At 51.3% G+C, this 26,211-nt stretch overlaps 1 protein-coding gene across 1 annotated transcript; it reads right to left on the bottom strand.

Annotated features, from left to right (window-relative positions):
• Nucleotides 1-496: 496 nt before the first annotated feature.
• On the bottom strand, nucleotides 497-13,616 carry CAV3 (caveolin 3). The gene is made up of 2 exons (XM_029243627.1): nucleotides 13,426-13,616; nucleotides 497-1,242 (listed from the first exon to the last, which is right to left on the bottom strand). The coding sequence occupies exons 1-2, from the start codon at nucleotides 13,537-13,539 to the stop codon at nucleotides 901-903; spliced, it is 456 nt and encodes a 151-aa protein (XP_029099460.1). The 5' UTR covers nucleotides 13,540-13,616; the 3' UTR covers nucleotides 497-900.
• Nucleotides 13,617-26,211: the final 12,595 nt, after the last annotated feature.

The following is a 26,211-nucleotide window of genomic DNA, read 5'->3' as shown; positions in this document are numbered from 1 at the left end:
TGCTGAGTGTAGGTGGGCAGGAGGTGGGACATATCCTTTCCATTGCCGTTGATTTCCATTTTATTTCCATGGTGAGTCCACATATGCTCGAATGGGGCCTTATGCCATCACCACATCTGCGGGGCTGAGGGTGTACATGCCAAGAGGCAGTGCTAGGGGCTCAGCGTCTGAGCCAAAGGGGAGCTTTGAACCCAGGCCCTGCCCTCAGTGGTGCCCAGGGAGTATCACCTTCCCCTTCTAACCCAGCGGCCATTTTCTTCTGTGGGTGACCACTGGCTGGCCCAGGGGCAACAGAAATCAACGGGAAATAATCTCCCAAGGAACAGATACCCAGCAAACAAGAATTCCCAGAGAAACCAAAATCTGGTTCTTGCATTTGGCCGAGAGAAGGGCCGACCAGCTTGCCCCTCCTGCTTCTCAGGGCAGAGAAATATATTTTTGGAGCTGGTCAGGACGCGCACCCACCTTATGGACACATGCAAAACACAGCATTTCCCAGATGCAGCCGGAAACCCTTTATTGGAGCCACCCTGCTAACGCCAGCAGTCACTGGTGGTTTCCTGGGGGGGAGGGGGTGTGTCCAGGTGGGAGCTGAGGGCTGGATTATGCCGTTACAGTACAAGTGAATTCATAGATTTGCGGTAGCTGCCTCTTAGCCAATGATCTTCCTGGCACCTGGTCATGGGGGTGTTGTGGTGGGGCAGGGGGCGGAGGGAAGGCCACTGCGCTTCCGTGGCGGGCTGTCTTTTCTCTCCGGCTTCCCTACTCTGTGTGCTCCCGTCTTGGGGGGAAGCAGCGGTCCCCAAGGAGAAAGAGCTTGCCGGCAGCCCCGCAGAGCCTGATGGTGGGGCCAGCCCAGCGGGGCTCCCCTGCCCCGCCACCCCTGCTGCCCACCCAGCCTCATACTTCTTTCCGCAGCATCACCTTGATGTTGCTGCAGACCTGTCCCAGGGCAGTGAAGAGCGGGTTGCAGAAGGTGCGGATGCAGAGCGAGTAGATGTGGCTGATGCACTGGATCTCGATCAGGTAGCTCTTGATGCAGGGCACCACCGCCCAGATGTGGCAGAAGGAGATGCAGGCGAACAGGAAGCCCCAGAGCAGGGCCAGTGGGACCCCCAGCAGTGTGGACAGCAGGCGGTAGCACCAGTACTTGGAGACGGTGAAGGTGGTGTAGCTCACCTTCCACACGCCATCAAAACTGTAGGTGCCCACGGGCTCCGCGATCACGTCTTCGAAATCCACCTGCAGGGGTGGGAGGGGGAACCCTCAAGTCACAGCAGCCACCCACTTCTCAAGCGTCAGAACCCCCTGGGGGGCTTGTTAAACCAGGTGGCTGGGCCCCACCCCCTGGGATTCTGACCCCGGTGAGTCCAGGGTGGGGCCTGAGATCCTGCATTTCTGACAAGTCCCAGGTGATGCCGGTGCTGTCCCAGAGCAGAGAGGAACAAGAGCCGGTCCACTTCTCTCTCTCATGGATGGATCAGAGGCCCCCAGGAGTTGAGTAACTTACTAAAAGAAACTAAGTTAGAGGCAGGCCACGAGCCGTGGCTCTGAAATTCTATTATTTTGTGATCCTAGGGAATTGGACAGTCATCCTGAAAAAACGTACCGGGTGCCTGCCGATAGGATGACGAACAGGCGAAGGTTTCTGCCCTCCTGGAGCTTACGGCAGGCAGTTACATCACAGTGACCAGTGCTCCGGTACGGGAAGGACAGGCCGTGTGCACCCACAGGGTGACATTTAACTTAGCCTGGGTGTCAGGCTTCCTGGAGGAGGTGACATCTAGCTAAGCTGATACCTAGAGGTAGCCAGGGGGAGGGAGGAGTTGTGGGCTGGAAAAGAGCGTTTGGGGCACCAGCTGCTGCGACCCAGTGGGATAGACAGTGTGTGCTCTTGGGGAGATGTAGGTGCTTCTGGAAGGCCAAGCGCAGGCCCAGGCCGGAGGGAGGCTGGAGAGGCCAGGCGGGGCAAGCATGGGGGCTTGAGTGCAATGAGAGCCACTGAGGGCTTTTGCACAGGGTGTGGCTCGGCTGGATCTGAGCTTTTTTTCAGTTGAGGTATAATTGACATCTAACATTATATTCATTTCAGGTGTTCAACATAATTTGATTTTGTGTATGTTGGGAAATGATCACTGCACTGACTGTAGTTAACGTGTGTCGCCACACATAGTTACGTATTTGTGTGTGTGATGAGACCTTTTACGACTACTCTCTTGGCACCTTTTAAATAGACGCTACATACAGTATTGTTAACTGTAGTCACCATGCTCTACGTTACATCCCCAGGACTTACTTATCTTATAACTGGAAGTTTGCACCCGTTGGGCCCCTTCACCCATTTCACCACCCCTCTCCCCGCCTCTGGAAACTACCAGCCTGTCCTCTGCATCTCTGATCTGAGTTTTGAGTGGCTCACTCTGGCTGCCGCAGCTGTGAGGATGCACGTGGGGGGTGAGTTGGGAGCCGTCGCCGAATCCCGCCCGGTTTGGGGTCATGGAGGTGTTTAGAGGGAGGTGCAGCGGCCTGAGAGCTGTGTTAGGATCCGGCACGTGGTGAGGTGAGGGCCGCGGCGTCCTGGCTGGTGGAGGCATCTGGTGTCTGAGCGCAGCACCCGTGGAGGACACAGGCTTTGCTCTCCCCACGCTGGTCCTGCAGCGACCTCAGACCTTCCTCTGCCGCTGCCCACCCCATCCCTCCTTTGCAGCTGCGAGGAACGTGGGCATTCAGAGAAACCTGCTCACGCATCCCACTGAAATGGTGACTGAGGCCCCATTTGGGAAGACGGAAGAAATACAAAAGATTGCTTTCAGCCAAGTCCCTTAACTGTTCGCTAATCCCTGCTGTGCATTAAGCACCGTCATAGCTACTTTCTCATATGTGATTTCATTTAGTGGCACTGAGCCTTAGCTGTCTTGTCTGTAACATGGGGGCAGTGTGTTCCTGGGCTGTTTTCATAGTAGTTGGTTGAATGAATGCATGAATGGATCAGACTAATTGGCGGGGGGAGTGGGGACCAGTGATGCCAGAGCTCAAACTTCAACCCCCAAGTGAACCGTTTTCCTACTTTTTGAGGGGAAGGGGATCCCCTCTATGCCTAAAGTTATTATTAAAATTACCTTTTCTTATAACATAGCCACATTGCAGAAAATTAAGGGAATAGCAAAAACAAAACACAAGCATCTCCCATTTGTATTTCTCTAGTACTAAAATTATTATTGCTTTGGTATTTTTCTTTCCAGTGTAACTCTTTTGGTGGGGGGGAGTGGACATGACCATGTTGTATGTCCAGTGTTGAGGCCTGTTTTTCTCGTGTGGCTGGATTCTGAGCTCCTGTGCCAGGCCTCAGATCCCTGGGTCCCCCCGGAGACAGCTAAGGGTGCAGCCCCACCCTGGGGATGGTACGTTGTTGTGGAGCAGAGTTCACGGGGTGAGATTTCAGGCTGCAGGCGATGTTCAAAAGCTGACTTGGGTGGGCAGAGGTCCTTCCGGGACCCGCTTGTACATCTCAACCTCCAGCTTTCTCTCTGCAGGGGTTTAGCAGAGGTCACATAACCTCTCATATGGCCCCCTGGATGGAAGGGAAGGGCTGGAAGGAAGAATATGAATATGGTCCTCATCTCCTTGGAAAGGGTGGCACTTCTTCCTGGAGGGCTTCTTGTAGGTGGAGGTGGTATCTGGCTGGGAATTTGGGGGGCTGGGGGTTTGGAGGCAGAGATGCAGGAGCAGTATGCTGGATGTTTGTAAAAGAAGGCCCAAGTTGCTTGGGGAACGTCCCATGGCTTTGGAGAGTGGCTGGAAAGGGCTGGCATCTTTCTACATCTGGTCTATATGGGCAGAAATCCAGAGTTGCTGTTGCTTGCAGATCCAAGAAGCTGGGGACTATAGGCCCTGGGGGACCATTCCAACGTTGACCTGGTACATGCACCATGATTGTGGAGATTCAGTCAAACCCCCAGGGCCTGGATCCTGCCGACTGAGGTGTTCTGACCTCTGAAGCCCGCCCCTCCCCTATCATGGCCATGCCCGGCCTGTGCCTGATGCCTCCTAGCCCCCCGGGCTGGGCTCTGGATCCTGGTGTGGCCCCAGGAACTTGGGTAGCTGAGGGAGGCCTTTGGGTGGAGGCGTGCTCCCTGCCTTTATCCAGCAGGCTCTCCCTCCTTCCTCCTCTCTCCCATTCAGCGCCTGGGGCCTCTACTGCCCCTCCTGTGACTGTTCCTTAGGACTGTGTCTCCCCACTCACAGATGACCCAGCCCTGCCTCCTCACGTCCAGCTGGGCAGACAGGTGCATCTGGGCGTCCTGATTCTAATCTAAGCTCTTCACGCGGCCCCAGCCAGGGTCAGACCCCGAGGCAGATGCTGGCTCTCAGGGAGGGTGACTGTCCCCTCTGAGGTCTGGTCCTTGTTGGCCAGAGAGACCTGCCCCAGGGCAGGGCCCCAGCCCCTTCTTCGCAGCCGCCCACTCTGCTCCAAGCAGGCAGCAATTCCCCTGCCCCTCGGCAGCCCAGCCTGCTTTGTTCACGTATTCCTCCATTCAACACGTTTGATGATTTGTGTCTGGCCTCTAAGAGGCGACAAAGTGGAAAAGAGCCCTTGACTGAAGTCGCAGTGCTGAGGTTTGAGTCCAGCTCTGCCTCTTATTGGCTCTGTGACCTTCAGCAAGTGTCTTAGCTTTCATATGCCTCATTTTCCTAGATTGATTTCATTAGGTTTATCGGAGGATTGAATAAGGTATGACATGTAAATACTCAGAACATTGCCTGGCACAGAATCCCTGATCACTAATTGTTAGCTGCTGGTGGCTGTTACAGAGCGCTTTCTTCAACAGGAAGCTAGGGTCCCAAAGGTGGCTTTGCACACCAGCGCAGTTGCTGATCTGATGAGTGACCTTGGCAGATAACCTCTTTGAGCTTCATTTCCTCAACTGTAAAATGTGTTTGCTACTTCTTACAACTCTGTTATGAAGCACAGAAGTAATTTCTTTTCCATCCATCCATTTCCCACCATCTGTTCATTTACCCATCCATCTATCTATCCATTCTCCCATCCATCCACCCACCTATCCATCCATCCATGGATCCATCCACCCACCTATCCATCCATCCATGGATCCATCCATCCATCCATCCATATCCATCCATCCATATCCATCCACCAATTCATATCCATCCATCCATTCATCCAAACGAATATTTATTAAGCACCCACTTTGTGCTAGGCACCCCTCCTCTTGGGCAATGCTTAGTACAATACGTGGTAGCTGCCCAGTGACAGTAATCGTTTGTTCAGTTGCTCTGAAGTTCCTATGAAAATATATCTCAGAAAAGCTGTTGACACCCAGATCGTAAATACGACAGTTCTCCAACCTACCTGGTCATAAATGTGTGTGTGCATGCGTACTCAGCCTGCGCAGGTAGGATGGATGGGGTCCTCTTTTCCCTCCTTTTCTGCTATGGTAATAATCCTGCCCCCAAGGATCTCTCTGCCCGTTAATGATTTTTTTTTTTTTTTGCACAAGGTAGAAGCTGTTGTTGCTGGCATTTGAATTATTTCAAGTAATTGCCTTAGGCACTGTGCACAGGGCAACAGCTCCGTTGTCTGTGAATGCGAAAATATGCTCTCAGAGGGACAGGGAGTCCTGGGAGGAGGAGGCCGTTCCTAATCAGGACTGAGCACTGAGACCAATCTCTGGTCACCACACTAGTTTGGGGAGATATTTATAAGGCCGGCTCAGGCAGCCCTAGGCAGACGCGCCAGTGTATCACAGGCGCACGGTGACTTCATTTCTTAATTCCTTTCTGGAAGTGGAGGGGAAATGGCTGCGGGCAGGGGGCTCGGGCCGTGGGCGGAGCTTCAGGGCTCCGTGTGCAGCTGGAGGCGGGGCTGGCTGTGGGAAGGGGAGAAAGGGGCTGCTCGTAAGGTTGGTGTCCCCTTCTCTGGCATATTTATTTTTGGAACAGCAAGAGAGCCAGTTGATTCATCGGAACCGGCCAGCGCCGCTCCCGCCGTCCCCAAGAGGGCGGGGAAGGTGCAGGACAGCAGAGCTGGGCGCTGCCGGCGGCGGTTGAGGGGGAGGCCAGACGCCACACCCACTTCAAAAATGCCTCCCCCGCATTCCTGCGTGACTCAGTCCTTGGCCATCCAGGGCCCTGCGCAGTTCAGACAGGCGCTCTGTGGGTGGGGGGAGCGGCTCTCGGCAGGGGGACAGATATCTGGGTCCAGTTTCCACCTGTTCAGCGAATCACTGTGTGATTTGAGACCTGGTACTTGCCCTCTCTGGGCCTGTGTTTTTTGTTTGTTTTCAGTTTTTTGTTTGTTTTAACTCTACCGAGAGGATTGGACCAACATCCCTAGTGACACGGAGTTAGTTTCGGAGTCAAGACCCAAAGGAGTGGCTTAGCTTTGTTGGGTCTTGGTTTTCTCACCTATTACCTTGCTATTTAAAGAGTGGTCCACAGTCACTGCCCCCTTCCCAACAAGGCAAGTACAGAAGTTGAGAGTAGGCATTTGGAAATAGTCACAGTGATGTGAGCCAATAATTTTATGTCTGTTGATTCTACTAATAAAAATTGGAGCTTACATTGTCAATGCCTATTTTTCCCTTCATCTCTCTAGTAGTTAATTTTTATTGACTTTTACAAACTATTGGTGTACAACAGATTGGAATAATAATAATAAAACTGACCTTTCACCCAGATAGCCTGAGAAGCACTGGCCTGTAAAGTTAAAGCTTTAGCTGCAGAATAGCTGAGAAACGGCAAAGCTCTGCTTCATGTGTTATAATTGGCAATAACGTGAAAAGATGCTCAACATCACTAATTATCAGAGAAATGCAAATCAAAAGCACAATGAAGTATCACCTCACACCAGTCAAAATGGCCATCATCAAAAAGTCTACCAACAATAAGTGCTGGAGAGGGTGTGGAGAAAAGGGAACCCTCCTCCCCTGCTGGTGGGAATGTGAATTGGTAACAGCCACTATGGAGAACAGTATGCTAGTCCCTTAAAAACTAAAAATAGTGCTACCATATGATCCAGCAGTCCCACTCCTGGGCATATATCTGGAGAAGACCATAATTTGAAAAGATACATGCACCCCAATGTTCACTGAAGCACTGTTTACAACAGCCAGGACATGGAAGCAACCTAAATGCCCATCGACAGAGGAATGGATAAAGAAGATACGGTACCTGTATATTGATACAATGGTATATTACTCAGCCATAGAAAAGAACATAACGATGCCATCTGCACCAACACGGATGGACCTAGAGATGGTCACACTGAGGGAAGTCAGTCAGACCCAGAAAGACAAATACCATATGATATCACTTATATGTGGAATGTAAAAAATGGCACAAATGAACCTATTTACAAAACAGAACTAGAGTCACAGATGTAGAAAACAATCTTATGGTTACCAAGGGGGAAAGGGGGCAAGGGATAAATTGGGAGGTTGGGATTGACATACACACACTACTATATATGAAATAGATGACTAATAAGGACCTACTGTATAGCACAGGGAACTCTACTCAATACTCTGTAATGACCTATATGGGAAAAGAATCTAAAAAAGAGTGGATGTGTGTATATGTATAACTGATTCACTTTGCTGTACACCGGAAATGAACACAACATTGTAAATCAACTGTACTCCAAAAAAATTAATTAAAAAATAGAATTCTATGCAATCTGGGATAACCATAGTAATGCCCACAATTTGGCCCTTGTAGGTGTCTGTTTCTGGCCACGTGTCTTACATCCAGCATTTCGCCCAGCCTGTAAGGACAAGCAGGGGTGGAGCCCACGCTGGCCTGACATCAAAGCCTGAGCCTGAATTTCCCCTGCTGTCTCCCTGATCAGGGTCATCGCAGGACCGGGTACCTCAGCAGGAGGTGAGGCAAGAATGCAACACAGGCTGGTTCTGAGGGCAGGAAGAGGGGGGCCAGGGATTAGTGGGATCTTGGGGTCCTGGGCATCCTACAGGGGGTGCCTGGGGCACCTGGCCTGGAGGTAAGGACACTTGGGTTCATTTAAAGGAACTGTGAAGAGACCAAGATAACAGAGGGTGACCGGGGTGGGGGGGGTGTGAAGAGAAGGGATCCACCAGAGGAGCCCCCATCAGATCTCAGAGCCCTGTCCTTGCCCGTCTCTTCCCTTCCCTCCCTGCCCCCTTAGTCTCTGCCTTCGGGAAGGCTGGTGCAGTGGACTGGAGAGTAGTAGGAATGGCCCTGGGTTGAGCTGTAGGTTAGCTGTGCACCAGCTTCTGGGGGGAAGTTAGCTAGTCTCCAAAGATGACCCCAGATTGGTCATGCCTCTCAGCACACAGTCTCAGACCATAGCGAGTCTGGGCTTGCCCTGTGACTCGCTTTAACCACCAGAATGCTGTAGAGGAGATGCTGCTGCAGCTGCATGAGAGGCCAGTGAGACCAGCAGAGCTGCCCAACTGAGGCTGCTCAGCCCACAGAACTGAGAGAGCCTCAAAGGCTTGGTGCTTTAAGCATGGAGCTTTAGGGTGATTTGTCACACAGCAGTGGATAACTGATACTCTGTGTCTTTAGGGGAAACTGGTGACAACTCTGGACTACAGGTTTATCTTCTATAGGACAAGGGGAACTTGTTTGTACTTTAAAGTACAAAGCATTCACTGGCCCTGCCTCACAAAATTTCTGGTGGCAGGGCCCAGAAATCTGCATTTTCACAAGCTCCCCAAGAAAGTGGATGTTTTTAAAAACTCTAGTTGATACACAGGAGTCCCTACAGCACTGTGTTGTAAATACCCCAGTGTGAGTTAATCCAGGGTATAGCCCTTCTTAGAGGTACTTGCCAGGGGTACTTTCCAAAATGAAGGAATTGCCAATGTGGAATGACTGGCAGGTCATGACCTTTCCTAATTCAGCCTCAACCTGCCCTTTCTGCCTCCTCTCCCACAAATTCCCTTTCAGATGCTCCTAGTCCCATTTTTCGCCTGCAGACAGCATAGCAAAGAGGTTTCGCCTGTGGGCCAACTCAGCCTAGCTGATGGTCCATGGCTTCCTGGAAACGTGCTGTGATCCATTAGTAATGTCTGCCACGGACATAGGCAGGGGAGTGGCAATACCCGTTCCTCACCTTTTCTGACTCTGCCCATCATTCTCCTCTACGTTGTGGCCTTTGCTTATTTTGTTCTCTCTTCCTGGAAAGCCTGATGCCCCCTTTCCACATTTTACATTTTTATTATTATTTATGCACCTTGGATACCACGTCTCCATGAAGCTGGTGCCTGATTTTCCCAGATGAAAGTGATGTCTTCCTCCTTCCCATGACCCTTCATCTGGCACTGATTTAAGGCATTTATCACCTCCACCTGTGCATTCTCATTGTTTTTAGTCTCATCTTCTCTGTCTGTTGGAATTCTTGGATTCTTGGAATCTGTTGGATTCTTCTGAAGAGGAAGCACCAGGTCAGTTTCATCTTTGTGAAACAGGGTGTCCAGATGGGCCCACAATGGGAGCAGAGTTTGGAGACCTTGGGGGAAGGAGGGTTACTGGGTCCTCTGGGTGTTTGTTAGCCTAAGCTGAGAGGCAGAAGGTGCTGTCTGTGTGCTTTTCTGAAGGGGGAGGGTCTTGTGGCAGATGTGGGTTGGAGGTAGGTGGGAACTAGTGTGATGGGCTTGGGTCAGGTCTCTCCCTCGGCCCTGGTTGAAGGGCCGGCCCTGAGTGCCTGAGGGGAGTGGTTGAAACCAGAAGGACCTGCCTGCCGAGGGGTTCATATGTCCCTGCTCTAGGGCCTGGCTGCCTAAGTGTGAGTTGGGGAGGGGGAGGGGTGTCGATGGGAAAGCCCTGAGACCTCTCACAAATAACTGGTGGACTTTGGGGTGGGACTGGGGGCCTGCAGGAACGCACGAGGAAGAGGCTGGAGTCTTTGCAATCTGGGTCTGAAGGGAATGGTGTCCTCACTGACCAGCTGGAGTGCAGGCCTCCTTTCCCGCCCCCCGAGAGCCTAGCATGGGCCCTACACGCAGTGGGTCTCATTGCTCATTGCCACGTCCTATGCGACAGCACAGTGCCTGGAACGGAGCAGGCGCTCAGGAATGACTCGTGGAATCGATGTTCCATGAATGGTGGTGATGGTGGGGGTGAAGGGAATGAGGCGAGCCTCCCCTCTGCCCAGGCCCAGCCCAGAGCTGGGAGATTACAGTCAAGACTGCTGGGCTGTGCGGAGCTCTCCCTCAGCTGTTGGCACTCACTTTCCAGCCTGGGTTCAAGGGTAGCACCAGGCCTTGCTCAGGGAAGTTTGGGAAAGTTTTGACTCTAGAAATCCAGAGGGAGCACCTCCTTCTGCTGAGGGTCAAATCCAAGGGCCCGATGGGTGCGTCTCCTGCTCTTCACCCTTGTCTTTTCTGTGTGAAACCTCAGCAGCTGGCGGTGGAGGGGACGGGTCTCCCTTTTCTCGACCCGGCCTCTGTCTACACTAGGGACTCAGGCCCAGAGAGGGAAAGGGATTTGCCCAGGATCACACAGCAAGCTAGAGTCAGGGCTGGGACTAGACTTGGGTCTCTGTAGCCTGTCTTATTTTACCGTCTTACGGCGTCATCCTCACACACGTGGAGCCTGTTACCACATGTGACACCACCCCAACGGGAGCCTTTCCAGCCTTCATCTTGGCCTGACCTTGTTTCTCTTTCTCTCCATCTCTGTCCCCCTCACCCCCTCGGTCCCTTGTCCTCCCCCCACCCCCCGGTCCTTTCCCTGGTCGATGAAAGACATCCAGGTGACCCGAAGGCCAGACCTCTCTCTTTCAGCCACGCTCTCTCCCATTTCTTCCTTTTCTTCATTCTTTCACATCCCATTACACCAACCTGAAGTCTTCTTGAACCTGTCTGTGGTATTTATCTGGTTCAGTTTTAGAATCCCTGTTCTAAATTTCAAAACGTTTTCATCTCTCACTCATTAAAAATGAAAGAAAAAGTCAAATAAGTTCCCAAACCAGGGAATGTCCAGTAAATACACCAAATAATCATCTCCTCTCGACAAGAACATTTGTGGGCCTCTTGCTTCACCTTTGGGGCATGGTTTTCTGGGGCTCAGGGCCTCCGGGAGAGGGTAGCTCCCAGCCCCCTGGGAGCCTGCATAAGCAACCACATCCGTGTGGCCGCCCCCATCCCTGCCTTGGATTATAATCTGGGCCTCGAGCCTGGAGCCAGCTCCCTCCTGGCTCACTGGGACCCGAGAGCCCCTCTCCACTTGTCACCTGCTGCGGGATCCTTCAGAAAACACATGCTCCCTAAGGGTCCTCTTTTGCCTTCCCGCAGCCGCCAGGGCCCACCAGAGGGGAGCCTGAGTGTCAACGCCGGCCCTGGCTTAGCTCTCTTGTCCTGCAGGCTCCTCCAGGCTCCTAATCAGATCACATCTGCACACCCTTGCTGTGTGCCAGGGACTCTCGTAGGCACTTTCAAACCTCTTATCTCATGCAATCCTCTCGGTCTATTTCTATGGCACAGCGCTGCTCTGAGATCCATTTACCCTGGGGGAGTAAATTATGCTCATTTTACAGGGGGTCCGGTGTCATTGTTTTTAAGTAGAGGAGTCTGGATTTGAAACCACATCTGTTAGTGTCAAGTCTGGGACCGTTCCGTCTAGATCACACTGCACAAACCACGACAAATACTGTTTGGCGTGTGTATGGTGCTTTTCAGTTCGGAACGTTCATTCCCTAATTTTGCCGCACTTCCCAAACTGTGCTGTGCTGGCCCTCTCTGCACCACAGAAGACACGTATAAATACAATAATAGCACAATAGGAGCTGCTACAGGGAAGTGCCCTGAGTGAGGCGAGGGCACAGAGGAAGGAGCTCCTGGTTGCTTGGAGGAGTTGGGGAAGGCTTCCTGAGCAGGTGACATTTGAATCAGGTCTCGAAGGCTGAGTGGGCGTCCACCACGTGGAGGAGAGGAGGCTGGCTGCTGGCAAAGGCACAGGAGGCACGGGAGCTGGAGGTGGAAGGGGAAGGTAGGGGCCAGATGTGCTGGGGTTCGAATGCCATGGGGGGAAGTTAGACTCATGCAGCATGGGAGGTGTCCCACTGAAGGTGACCACGCAGGGCTGTCCTTTAGAACAAGCCCTTAACCCCGCTGTCTAATCCAGTGGCCTTGAGCTATGTACGAGCACTTGACCTGTGGGTAGTGCAACTGAAGGGTTCTAAATCGTGTTTAATTTTAATTAAAATGTAAAAACTGATAGTTAATTCTGTGATTGGGAAACTTGTAAGAATGTTTGGCACAGTTTGGGTTTGTGACTCAGTTTTCAACTGTTCATTACGTGGAATCTAAAGGCAGAAGGGTTTCTCATAAAAGCTTTGGAGTCTGAACTGAGATGCATCCCACGTCTCAGATACACACTAGATTTTGAAGATGAGGAAAGATTATACAATTGTTCACCAATAATTGTTTTGTAGTGATTACACGTTGAAATGATACTATTTTGGACATATTGGCTTAAATGAGAAATATCTTGAAAATTAATTTTGCCTGTTTGTTTTTCCTTTTTAAAGTCATGGCTGCTGGAAAACTTAAAATGACATAGGGTGATTGTATAATGGGTCGCATTATATTTCTACTGGACACCACTGGTCTGTGGTTCTGATGTATGCAGAGCACCCGGGAGGCCCCTGCACCTGCCCTTTTAAAGGCCCTTCCAGTGACTTTGATGCTGGTTGGTGGGTACCCTTCTCCCAGGAATTCTGCTGTAGTAAGATCCCTGTGGCTACCGGGTAGAGGCTGGACTGAGGGGTGGCCCTGGAGGCAGCCGGGCTGCTGATGGCATCGGGTGAGGAAAGAGGCCTGACTCAGGCCTGGCCGTGAAGGAGACTCCCTGAAGGCAGGGTAACCCTCATACAAGATTCCCTTTCAGGGGTCCCGGTGCCCTCTGAGCGGCCTCTGGCCTGGCCTGGATGCTGCACGTGCCAGGAGCAGGCATGAGTGCTGGGTACAGCCCCCCAGCCTGGGGCAGCGGGGGCCCCTGCAAGGGGCCAGCAGCCCTGCTGGAAACCGCCCTCTGGGGATTAACCCCGCACCCACTGTGGAGACCGCAAAATGCCCCTGGCATGGAAAGGGCCCAACTTGGCCGCCTCGTCTGTCGCCAGCCGAGGGCCAAGAGCACACGGGAAGAGCTACAGAGTTGTGAAGAGTTTCCTTTGCGCCTCGCCTGCCCCGCCCCGGTCGATGGGCCTGTATGTGCAGCTGATTCTTTGCTCTTGTTGACACTAAAGGCTCTTTGGGGGTACAAGCTGGTTTGCGGGACGGGGGGGTGGGTGGGATTTGGAGAAGACAGAGGAACAGGTCTCTTTTCAGGGAAGCCGATCGCGCGGGAGCAGAGCCTGCCCCTTCCAGCACCCAACCTGACACCCTCCAGGCGGGGGGCGCCGGGGCAGGCCCTCGAGCCTACCTTCACTATGTCCTCGTTAATGTTCTTGGGGTCCCGGTTCACCAGGTCGATCTCCTTGAAGTGAATGTCCTTGACGATCTGGGCCTCCAGGTCTGTGTGCTCCTCGGCCATCATCGTGGAGCTGGGTGACCTGCGAGAGGAGATCGGAGCCGTGTGGCCAGCGGGGCTGAAAAGACCTGGGGCAGGGACAACAGTGTCCCCAGACTTGTGCCGCTGGTGGCTAAATAGGCCCCACCCAGCGTGCCGGCTGACAGCTGTCCCGCATAACTTCAGCCTGCTGCTGGCTGAAGGCTCCGGTGGCAGGCCTCCAAGCTAAAATTAAGACTGGAGCCCTGCAGGAAGGCCCAGCGCTCCTTAAAGGGGGCTGCACGGGCGCTGGGCCTCATGCATGAGCCAAGGGCCTGGTGTCTTCTGGTGCCCCCGTGGTTGGCTGCTGCTGTGGGACCCTGGTATTTGCGTTTGGGCTCCTGTGGGAAGGAGGTGGGCTCAGCCCCCAGCTCAACCTCTTGCTGGGTGTGTGAGCTTGGGCACACCTCGCCTCTCTGGGCCATCATGTCCCCACCTGTAAAATGGGGCCATAATAATAACGATCGGGGCTCTGCCTACCCTCGTGGAAAGGAGGAGGTGAGCTCGTGGGAGAAAATGCTTCAGAACAGAAATGCTCTCTGGTGGGGATTCTCGTTGGAGCAGTTGGTACCTGCCCTGCTGTTTGATGGCCTGAAGCAGGGCTGAGATTTTCCCACGTCTAGGGTTTTCCCCGGAGGGGTTGATGGACTGTGGTGTGGGGTAGGTCTGGGGCTGAGACTGGACGCAGACCACCCTCCTCTGCCTCTTGATACCACGTGGAGGGGACATGGAGTCCCCGTTACTGCCACCCTTCACCCTGTCCCCAGGGACAGCTTAGTGACAGCTTCCCAGATATTCATGGGCCCCAGACACAGCACGGGCATCGGTGGGGTTGCCCTCTCTAGGGTACCTGCTTAGTTTCCCTGCGTCCTCTTCCAGGTCAGCCATCACCCAAGGCCCCCGCCGCATGAAGGGTGACGACTCTGAGTCTCCAGGGTCTGTGTATCCATTCATCACTGACTCATCTCTTTAGGATTTGCCAACAGCTAGGGATAAACAGACCCATCAGGTTAGGTCCCTCCCTGCCTTGGGGAGCCCACAGCCTAGGGGGACAGAATGATCAGAAAATAAGTAATTGTAATACTGTGTGGCAAGTGCTGCATCAGAGTTACGTTACAAAGAACTTGCCTGAGAAGTCCGTAGGAGGCAATGACTTACTCTGAGGACATCAGGGAAGGCTTCCTGGAGGAGGTAGCTTTAGAGTAAGGTGTTGAAAGACAAGCAGGAGTTCACCACATGGAACATTTCAGGTGTCAGAGGACTGGTAGGAGCCAGAATGCTAAGAATTGTGTAGTGGCTCAAGCACATGTTGTCTGGGGGTGAGGCAGGGGATAAGTCTTGACTCTGGCCTGGGTGTGAAGGATCTCAAATGTCATACTAAAGAGTATGGATTTTATCTAGAAGTGCTGGGAAGCCATTGAAGACTTCAAAACAGCAGAGGGTCTTCAGTAGATTTGCATGTGAGGAAGCTGCTTGGAGCTGATTTGATTGGAGCTGTGTGAGGTTTGAGGCAGGAAGACTAATCGAAAAGCTGGAGGTGATAAAGGCGCTTTCAGTAACTGCACTTGGCTACTCATAATAAAGATGTGCAATAGTAGTGGCTTGTCCAAGGTAGGGGCTTTTTTTTTTCTTTCTCTCTCACATAACACAAATAGGTAGTTCAGAACTATGGTGGTGGCTGCATGATGTCATCAGGCACCAGCCCTCCATCTTTCTGTTCTGCTATTCTCCTACCAGAGATCTGGGGGATTTTTTAGAATCATTTCCAGAAAGGGCAGTGTGATTTCAGGATGCATTAATAGAGATATATCATCTAGAATAATGGAGGTGACCAAGCTACCAAACTCTGCACTGGTCAGACTACACTTGGAGCCTTGTTTGGGGCCTTGGGAAACTAGATGGTATCTAGAGAGGGTGAGTAAGATGGTACAAGAGCTTGAAACATGTCTTAATGAGAAACAGAACAATTTTGGATTGGAGAAGAGAAGGCTCAGCAGGGAGAAACAGATGAACTTTACTTAAGTCCCTGAAGACTTAAGGAATGAGATTTGTTCTGGGTGGTCCCAAGGACGGGTACATAAGTGGCACACTGTCGCACTCTGGCTTCATTCAACCCAGTGCCTGGCTCATGGTAGGCTCTCTTGTTAGTGATAGCTGGGAGGGTTACTCTTAAGGAAGAACTGACCCTCAGCTGATAGGCTGCTCCAGAAAGGGCTGAGCTTCGCGAGGTCAGACTTGTTAAGTCAAAGAGTGAAAGGGAATCAAGGATTGGAAAAGTAGAGAGCTGGGCCGACTTTGGGGCCGGATAGTAAACACTTAGGCAGGACTGGCTACAGGATTTACAGGATCCGGTGAAAAACAAAAATGCGGCGCCCCTTGTTAAAAAGAGATTCCAAATTTCAAGGTGGAGGCGCGGAACATTAAACCGAGCTCGTGGCATCTTCGAAGTGTGTCCAGGAAGTTGACCCGGGTTTCAGGCTCTGTGGGTCATACAGTCTCTGTCACACTGATTCAACTCTGCAATGCGAAGCCTGAAAGCAGCCACAGACAGTACAAAATCAAGGAGCATGTTTGTGTGAAACTTTATTTATAAAAATAAGCCGCCCTGTTCCTTTGCAAGGGTAGTTACCAAAATAGGGGAGACTGGCCCCTGCCGTTGCTCAGGTGATGCCCACCTGGCTTCCAGGTGAGAGAAAAGAGATGAACCTTTGCCGGCCTCAAGGACCAGCAGTGACAGCGCTGTTCAGAAACCACTCTGGAGCGGCTCTGGGGGAGGGTTTGCGTGCACGTGGTGGGAACAGCAGTCACCGTTTTCTTTCGGACCCAGAGCAGGCCCTGATACCCTAGAGCAGCCGGAGCTTAGGCCTTGGGCCTTGTGGCTTCATTAATAGAGAGGCCTGATGTCCAGAGGGGATTCTGCAGGCAGGGATTTCTGCATCTGCCTTGGAGCTGTGTGGTGGCTGGTCCAGAGCCCCTCTGATGTTCCAGAGACTGGATGCCCTGAAGATGTTTCCATCTGGAACATCACGAGGGGCTAAGATGAGAGAGAGAGACGCCTCTGCTCGTCCCATCTCTGCTTTGTCTCCTGTAGGATCAGGCCTCTGCTTCGGAAAGAATCCACTCCGCCGTAATTTCCACCTGAGCTTGGGAAGCGAGCTGCATGACAAGCCCTGGTGATTCAGAGAATGCCCCCACCTCACGGACAGCGTTTAAAACCAGGCCAGCTCAGCTCCTCTGTATCTAGGGAAGCTTTCCTGGGGCCATTTCTTCGTTCAACACGGAGCGACTTGGTGCTGGTGTGTTCGCTGTGCCCAGTGGATCGTGACCGCAGATGAGTGACCCGCTATCTCAGCAAACGCTTACTGGGTGTGTTGGCTCATGGCCGGTGCTGAGGACGCAGCAGAGAAGAGCCCAGGAGCCGGAGCCGACTGCACAGTTCCCGTGAGAGGTAGACACGAAAAGCCAGCGACCAATGCAGGGTCCGGCCTAAAGCGGCACGTGGCAGGCAGGCGGCAGGTCCTGGAGGCTGTGGGGGGTGGGGATCCACGTGGTCCCCGCCTGGAGGAGTTTGCTGTCTTGTAGGGGATGCGGGAGGCCCCGCAGCACTGCAGACCCCGTGCAGTGTGATGAACTTGCAGGGAGCTGCGGGCGGACACTCTTCCTGAGCATCCGGCCTCTGCTCCTGGGCCATTGCAGTGTGCTCGGCAGAGCAGCTGGAGGAAGTGGGGACGGCTTGTTTTCGCTGGGAGGGAATCATTGCCCTCCTGCCCCGGGTTTTTTTTAAAGCAGGGCAGCTTTTAGGAGTAGTATTGTGTGTGGGTTGAGCTGTGCCCCCCTGAAAGGTGTGGAAGGCATCGCCTCCAGTGCCTGTGGATGTGACCTTATTTAGAAATAGTCTTTGCAGATGGTCAGGCTGAGATAAGCCCATTAGGGCGGGCCCCCGTCCTGAAGGACTGTGTCCTCGTACAAAGGAAATATGGGCACAAGAACAGATGTGCACACAGGGAGGATGTGATGTGAAGCTACGAGTTGTGTTGCTACAAGCCAAGGACCTACCAGAAGCTGGGAGAGTGGCCTGGAACAGATCCTCCCCTGTGCCCTCAGCGGGAATGTGGCCTTGCAGGCACATTGATCTCAGACTTGTAGAGTCCAGAACTGTGAGACAATAAACTTCTGTTGTGTAAGCCATTCTGTTTGTGGTACTTTGCTACGGCAGCCCTAGGCAACTAGTGGGGTAGAAGGACCCGAACCTTTAACTGTATTACTTTCTTTTTGCTGCTGTAACAAATGACCACAACTTATTTTAAAATAACACAGAAATTTCTCTCTTACCGTTCTGGGGGTCAGAATTCCTAAAATCAAGGGGTCAGCTGGCCAATGTCCCTTTTGGAGGCCATAGGGGAGAATGTCCTTTTTTTTGCCTTTTCTAGCTTCTAGAAGCCCCACGTGTTCCTTGATTTTGAGCCCCTGCATCCCTTCAATCTTGGCTCCAAATCAGAGCCTGTGTGCCAGGCCCTCTCCTCCCCTCTGTGCTGCCTCCACCCAGTGCCCCCCTCCAACCCCACACCTCTGGTCTCCTGGAACGCTTTGCTTCTCGCCTGTTAGCGTATGAGCACCTAGATTCCTTTGGAGCCCTCAGCATCTGGCTCTATGGGCATTCTGGGCCCCCCAGCCCAGGGCAGTCTTTCCAGACAGCAGAGGCTCAGCTGGCCCCGAGCTGAGCAGAACCTACCCGTCAGCCAAAATGCATCTAGCTCCCAGACTCTGCTTCCCTGCCTCTTTTTTATATGAGACTCTCCTGCTGTCCCTCTTTTTTTATATGCATGTTAATATTTGCAGATGAAAAGCAGATTTGGGACTCTACATAAGGAGGGACTTTCCAACAGCCAGAGCTCTCTGGGGATAGAGTAGGGTGGTGTACCAAGACAGCTCATCCAGAGATGGCAGAATCCTGTAGATCTTAAGATCTTGGGCTTCTGAGTCAAGTTGATCTTAGAGGATCTACCAGTTGTATGAGTCTGAGCCTTAGTTTTCTCCCCTAGAACATAGGAATGGTAATAATAGGATGAAATGAGGACAACACCAGGGTCCCAGACTTAAATGCCCTCAAGAGAAGTGAGCAAAACAGGCCAGGTGGAAAAAACGCAGGGCTTTGGTGGACATCTCTCTTTTGATAAGACCTGGGGACAAGAAACACACCCTTTTCATTTTTAGCTGTAGGGAAACTAATGGGGCAAACATTAATGATTACCCAAGGGAAGCTCAGCTTCAGTGTGGGGTTTGATAGGGGGTGGTGGGGACTGTGAAAACTGGAGCTCACGGGCCCCACTGCCTCACAGAGGAGGCGGGTGTTCAAGCTTGAGGATGGAGCTGAATGGCTCAGTGTAAGTGAGGAGGGGCTGAGTGGACGCGGTCTGGGGCTATAGTCCTCCTGGGCTGTGAAGAATCAATGCCCAGACCACACCCAGACCAGTTATGTCAGTATCTCTAGGTTAGAACCTGGCACAAGTCATTTTTTAGAGCTCTTCTCTCAGTGATTCCCAGTTTTATTTTATTTTTTAACGTATGTTTAATCTTTATTTTTATTTTATTATTTTAAATTTTTATACAATTTTTAAAGGTTACTTTCCATTTACAGTTATTACAAAATATTGGCTCTATTCCCCATGTACAATATATCCTCAAGCCTCTCTTATACCGAGTAGTTTGTACCTCTCAGTCCCCCACTTCATATTGCCCCTCCCCACTCATAACCACTAGTTTGTTCTCTATATCTGTGAGTCTGCTTCTTTTTTGTTATATTCACTAGTTTGTTGTATGTTTTAGGTTCCACAAACAAGTGATATCATACAGTATTTGTCTTTCTCTGTCTGACTTATTTCACTTAGCATAGTGCCCTCCAAGTCTATCCATGTTGCCGCAAATGGCAAAATTTTGTTCTTTTTTATGGCTGAGTAGTATTCCATTGTATGTATATATGTGTGTGTGTGTGTGTGTGTGTGTGTGTGTATATATATATGTATCACATCTTCTTCATCCATTCATCTGTTGATGGACACTTAGGTGGCTTCCATACCTTGGCTGTTGTAAATAGTGCTGCTATGAAAACTGAGGTCAGTGGTTCCCAGTTTCAGAACCAGCAGTCTGGCAGTGGGGAGGGAGAGGACACGGCCATGGGGCCCCCTGGTGACTGGGGCCAGGGAGAGAGACTGGGGGAGAGAAGGGGTCTGTGGTGGGGATTTGGGGGTGAGTGCTGTAGGCTGTGTGATTTCCCCTGTGACCCCTCACTGTCTTCATAAAGCTTCACATGTCCCAACGTGCCTGTTATCATGGGCTTTGGAGGAAGTGGCCGAGTTCAGTATTAAAATGATGTGGGCTAAAACGGCTCTTGCAGATAAGAAGGGCAGCTGCCTGAGGACGAAAGGCCAGTATTCTTGTGAAATTGCTTAGCTGTGGCTGGTCTTTTACGGGAAACAGTATAAACTTTTTCAGAGCTCAGACAGAAGAGTGACACAATGTATGTTTACAGTGAGAAAGGATCCTGATAGATTGGAAATTAGGAAGACGGGCTTCAGGAGTTACGGAGCAAGTGGCCGGTGTCAGCATTAGAAGCGCAGGGTTAGTTGCTGAGGATCCAACGTGAAATAAAATGTCCCATCCGCTATGAGCTTGGTAAACTCTGGCTTAAAATTTAACCTTGACTGGCTCAAAGGAGACAGAGATAATAGGCTGTTTGGGAAATGACTGTCAGAAGTTTAATGGAGTGTTAAAAAAAAAAATGTCCTTGATCACCCCTGGAAAAAACATTTGGGGACATTTAATAGGATCATTAAACTGAGGCAGCCGAGGAGACGGATTCATTAGATTGCATTTATCTGATGAACTTGGCACTTCTGCCAGGTAAATAAAAGCCATTCTTACTGGAATAGAACTTTTGAGGTTGGAGACTGGCCTTACTGTGTTCAGGTAGAGAAGGGCTTTGTTTCGCTCAGTCACGTGAGGATGGCCCTATAGTATTTCATTTTCATGTGCTATGGCGCTGGCATGGGCTTGTAAGGAGAACTTTTAGGCAACATGCATATTTCCATCCACAGTTTGTGTACCGTAGCATAGGCAGAGCTAGTCTAATTTGGGAAAATGGGACATCCTTTCGATAGACCTCAGTGTTATCCCATTTAGTGGACCAGGCAAAGAGTGGTTCATTTGGTTGGTTCCGTGGAGGCAACGAAGCTGGGGAAGAAGGCGGTGGCTGGGATGTGGGAAAGGGGCACACAGCACAGTGGGACGCTGTGATTTATAATAACAAATACGTATGTGGCCTTTGTCCCCCTTCTTGGCATAATCCCACAGCCCGGCCTCCCTGGAGGGGAGGGAGCCAGACATTGAGCAGTGGTCAGTGGCCAGTGATGATCAGTCATGCCTATGTAATGACACCGCCATAAAAACCGGAAGAGTGGAGCTGGCAGAGCTTCCGGGTTGTTGAACACGTGGAGGTCCCAGGAGAGAGGTGCCCCCAGAGAAGGCATGGAAGCACCCAAGTGCCCCCTTTCCCCCGTGCCTTGCCCTATGCATCTCTTCCATCTGGCTGTTCCTGAGTTCTCTCTCTTTATAGTAAACCAAAAACCTGGTAATCTAGTAAGTAAAATGTTTCTTTGAGTTCTGTGGGCCGCTCTAGCCAATTCACCAAACGCGAGGATGGGGTCGTGGGGACCTCCGGTCTATAGCCAGTTGATCAGAAGCCCAGTTGAATTGTCGGACACCCAGCTGGGGTTGCAGAACTGCTTGGTGTTGGGGGCAAAACACACACTGGAGGGAGGGACTGGGCATCTTGCCCTGGAGCGGTGCTGAGGAGAAAGCGGCTCTGGAGGTGGGGCAGGAGACCCAGGGAGATGGGGGGAGACAGCTTGCAAACTCAGAGAGGAGGATGGAGCCAGAGAGGGAGAGAAGTGTGGAGGGGAAGCAGTGGCCTGGTACGCATGCACGTACGCTGCCCGGGACGGGTGTGTTGGGGGATGGTCGGGGGGTTGGGGGGTGGATTTATCTAAAGGGGTTGGAACAGGACAATCTTTCTTTTAATCAAGTCAGGTTACCTGGAGTTGTGGAGCCTACAGGACTTTCAAGGTTTCTGAACGTAGATTCTAAGGAATTAACTGAGAAATTGATTCATGGGAAATGAATAGGAACTGGGAATAAGTTGTTGTTTTGAATTTAACTGTTTGGAGCATAGCGCCTGGCACCCAGCAGGAGCTGTATAGATATTTGTTGAGCAAATAAATGGAAGTAGTACCACGCAGATTCATGTCTGGGAAGAGAAGAAGAGCAGAAATGCTCAACCAGAAAATTCTGCGAATGAATTTTCACAGATGATAGAAAAAAAGCTTTGTTAAAAATGTTCATGTGACGTACACAGGTCTAGGACCCTGGCATCTCTGGGCTGGCTTTCCATGGATAGAAGGGGAGGATTGTGAATGAGGGTCCAGCTCCAGTCAAGCTGAATGTCTGCTCCACCAGGAGGGAAGCCGCTGACAGCAAATCAAGGCTTTACGTAGTTCTGGAAGCTGTTAGGCGTGGCTATTGTTATGCGCACAGAATGACTCATGTCACAGCTGAGTCAAGAAATCGGAGCAGCTTTCAGCTGGATTCCGAGTAGTTTTGAATTGACATTTAATATCAAGCACAGGAAATCTTGAGATGTGTGTTTTTCAGAAGAGGAGATATAAATTGGGCTGTATAAATTCAGGTTCATCCTGGCTCTGCTACATACCCAGAGTGACTTCAGGCAAGTTACTTAATCTCACCGTGTCTCAGTTGGCTCCTCTGTAAAATGGGGTAATTGTGTTTTCTAACTCCTAGGATTAAGTGAGTGAACATATGAATTAAGGCATGGAAAAGCACCGTAGTGCCTGGTACATGGAGAGAGCTTGATACATTAGTTATTGTTACTGCTAATCAATAGTAGTAATGCTTTTCCAAACGGAGGGAGGGGTAACATTTGTTAGTTCTCATTGGATCTCCATCATAACTCAGAAGGTGGGAGCTCCTGAGGTTCAGAGAGGTGCAGTAATGTGCCCGAGGTCACACAGCTGCTGAGTGGTGGTGCTGATTTGAACTCGGTGATGTCAAAGCTTTCCCTCTAGTTACAGGGTGCTTTGAAAGAGAATAGGATAACCTGTGGTCTGCAATTGAAGATGGGCTTTTGGTGGAGAGTGGGGAGCCGCCTCTGCAGAGATGCTACACATGGATTCTGGGACTATTTCTGCAAGTGGGTTGGAGGGTCCTGGCTTGGAGTGTGACATAGGAGATCCTGGGTCTGATTGTGTGAGCTCCTTCTAGACCTTCACCTTAATGAGTCAATCCCTCTTGTGGGTGGGGAGATCATGGGGCTTGCCTTGGGGCTGCAGCCAGGAGGGGAGGTGCTGGGGAGAGGTCCTGGTGGGTGGAGCTGACACCAACATGGTCAGCAGCACGGGAGGCTGCACACTGTGTCTGAGCTGTGTGTGTATCAAACTCTGGGGAGGGAGACTCTGGTGGGTGAGCCTGGGGCCGGGGAGAGACATGGGATAAAGCAGCAGCAGTGGCCAGTGGGTGTCTGGAGTTAAACTTTAAACAACCATAACAACAACCAGTCCTGCAGAGCCCGGGTGTTGGTTGATGGTAACATTTTTGGGGACATAGGTCAGATTTCCTCAGGTGAGTCCCAGAAATTTGGGGATGGAGGTAGGTGGGCTGGCATCCAGCAATACCAGGCAATATCAGAGACACCTGGGAGATGTTAGTGGCTCCTTTCACTGAGGAAGCGCCCAGGTGATGCCCATGCCCCTTCTAGTGCTGTATATAGCTGTCCCTCTGGGTGGACAAATGGCAGATCCCTAACCTATGCTTTCTCTGCAGAATGCTTGGTAGGGGCCTCTGCCCTGGTCTCACCAGCTGCACTCCTTGCCTTGCCTTTGGTCCTGCCCTGGTGTACACCCCTTGGGGTGTGCACTTTGCACTTTGGAGGCAGCCCTCCAGAGTCCCCTGGGTACCTGGGGACATGCAGGCATCCTGGGTGCCTTCGCTTGGGCTGCCGTAACACAATGCCATAGACTGGGTGGTTTAACAACAGACATTTATTTCTCATAGTTATGGAGACTGGAAGTCCAAGATCAAGGTGCTGGCTGTTTTGGTTTCAGGTGAGGGCTCTCTTCCTGACTTGCAGACAGCCACCTTCTTCCTGTGTCCTTATATAGAGAAGTGAGAGAGTGAGCTCTCTGGTGTCTCCTCTTAAAAGGACACTGGTCGTCTTAGAGCAGGGCCCCACCCTTATGACCTCATTTAACCTTTATTGCATCCTTACTTGAAATAGTCACATTGGGGGTTAGGATTTCAACATATGAATTTGAGGGTGGGGGACACAACCCAGTCCAGAGCCCTGGGCCCACCATGCATGCAGGCTGTTCTTGCTTTGCTATTGTAGGGTGTTTCTGCCAGCTGACACCTTAGGCTTCTCTGAGGGGCCAGCACCAGGCCTGTCCTTGCATACCCCCCAAAGTCCTGGGACCTCCCCTCAGGTGCCACGAAGAACTCCATTAATGCTCAGGGTGGCCTTTGAGATTCTGCAGCTCAGCAGAGATCATCCAGGGAGGGGTTGCCTATGCTTATCCTGCTAGCCTTCCTGAGCATACCCAAATGGTTCTCCCAGGCTCCCCCCCACTGGGCTTGGAAAGGATCCCATGGTACCTGCACCTGCAGCAAATTCCCTTCAAAAATCGCCACCCTTCCCTTCCATAGGTAGTGGCAGGTGATGGGTTTGACAATTAAATATCCTATTTGACCGCTTTTGAAACAAACACTTACGTAGCCCTCAGTAAATACCAGAAGTTGTTCTAGGTGCTTTACACATATTATCTTGTTTAATTCTTACAAGGAATCTTGTTAGAAATGATAATTAGCCTCATTTTACAGAGGAGGCAGTGGAGGCACAGAGAAGTTAGGTAACCTGCCTGAAGTCACACAGCTTGTACGTGTCAGAGCTAGTGTTTGAATCCCAGCAGCCGGGCTCTAGAGTCACGGCCTCTAACCACTGTTCTCCGTGGCCTCTCAGAGGCTAGGATGTAGGTGTTAGCGCTTCTCTCATGAGTGAGGAAAATGAGGCTCAAAAGGGGAAATGACTTAGCTGAGTTTTCACAACCCATAGGTGGCAGAGCCCAGATTCTAACCTGGGGCTCGTGACTCCAAGCCTAGAGCTCTTCCCTCGGGGTTATAGGTTGGCTTCTGAATTCCTTTAAGCACAATGAGACATACAGGACTACTCTCAAACTGACTGCAAACGTGCTTTCTTTCACAGTGCAGGCCTCTGGGATGTCTTGGGTGGGCTTCCAGAAGAGCCCACCCCAATCCGCCACCACCCCCTTGGAGTTCATCCTACACGCACTTCTCTGGAGCACTTGTCAGAGTGAGCATTTTGTTTTTTAATTTTTATTTTATATTAGAGTATAGTTGATTAACGATGTTGTGTTAGTTTCAGGTGTAGAGAAAAGTGATTCAGTTATACACCTACATGTATCCATTTGTTTTCAGATTCTTTTCCCATATAGGTTATCAGAGTGTTGAGTAGAGTTCCCTGTGCTATACAGTAGGTCCTGGTTGGTTATCTGTTTTAAATATAGTAGTGTGTATATGTTAATCCCAAACTCCCAATTTGTCTCTCACCCACCCTTTCCCCTTTGGTAACCATAAATTTGCATTTTCTTGTAAGAGTGGGGTCGGGAGCAGTAGGGCCATCTGAATCCCCATGTTTCCTGTGCCTCCTGCTGCCTGCCCTCCCCCAGCCCCACCGTATTCACACCACTGATACACTCCTCCATCCTCCGGCTTGACACTTGCTATGAGTCAGGAGCCCATGGACTGCCCTGGAGCACACTGGCTGCTCTGATAGGTGCCCCGGTCATAATAACAGCGTCGGCCTGCTGACACCTGGAATGTAAATCCCAAGTCACCAGGTTGCTTCTCACCGCCCCCCCTGCCCCAGCCTGCTGACCATTTTACCTGAAAACGAGATGGGCTGGTTGCCAATTTACACCCACTAAAGCATTAGCTCATGACTGTCTAAAGGTTTTATATCGCCCGGCATCTGCCTGAAACTCTGTAAATATTTGTTGAGCTAACAGGTGAGTCAACTTTCCAAGGACATTTTAGCAGAGTATTCTGGAAGATGCCGGAGCCTTCCGTGAAGACATTAATCTCTGGTGGTAGGATCTTGGGTTTCACGCCAGCCGCTGTGATTCAGGGTGATGGCCCGGTTTCTGCCTCCTCATGTCCCCGTGCCCAGGCTCCTCCCCCACCTTGGAGGGGTGCAGCCACTGAATGAGACCATTGCATTTATATCACATTCATAAATGCTGACAGGAATCTCATGCCGGCGCATGATAGAGGCCACAATAGGCCAGCCCCATCATGAGTTCAGCAGATTTATGTGTCAGCTGGCTCTGTCCACAGGAGCTTTGTCCTCTGATACCACAGCCTCGGATGTTGAAAGCCCTTCCCCTAATTTCCAGGTGGCTGGAATCCAGACAGCCAGCCTGTCCATCTGGCTGTCTTTGGCCGTGTGTCTCACCCCTATTCCCACACGACACTCAGTCACTCATCCCCTCAATTTCCATACCCTCCAACGCAGTAAAC

The sequence above is a fragment of the Monodon monoceros genome, unplaced genomic scaffold (genome assembly GCF_005190385.1).
Source record: "Monodon monoceros isolate NGI ecotype Baffin Bay Population unplaced genomic scaffold, NGI_Narwhal_1 Super_Scaffold_3, whole genome shotgun sequence".
Classification (NCBI taxonomy): domain Eukaryota; kingdom Metazoa; phylum Chordata; class Mammalia; order Artiodactyla; family Monodontidae; genus Monodon; species Monodon monoceros.
Note: the sequence above shows the minus strand (reverse complement) of the source record. Positions and strands in the feature narration are given on the sequence as shown.

Excerpts from the sequence above, each read along its gene's own strand:
- CAV3 (XM_029243627.1), bottom strand. The coding sequence starts at position 13,539 with ATGATGGCCGAGGAGCACACAGACCTGGAGGCCCAGATCGTCAAGGAC. Across the intron at positions 1,243-13,425 it reads TTAACGAGGACATAGTGAAG|GTGGATTTCGAAGACGTGAT; the intron begins GTAGGCTCGAGG and ends CCACCCCTGCAG.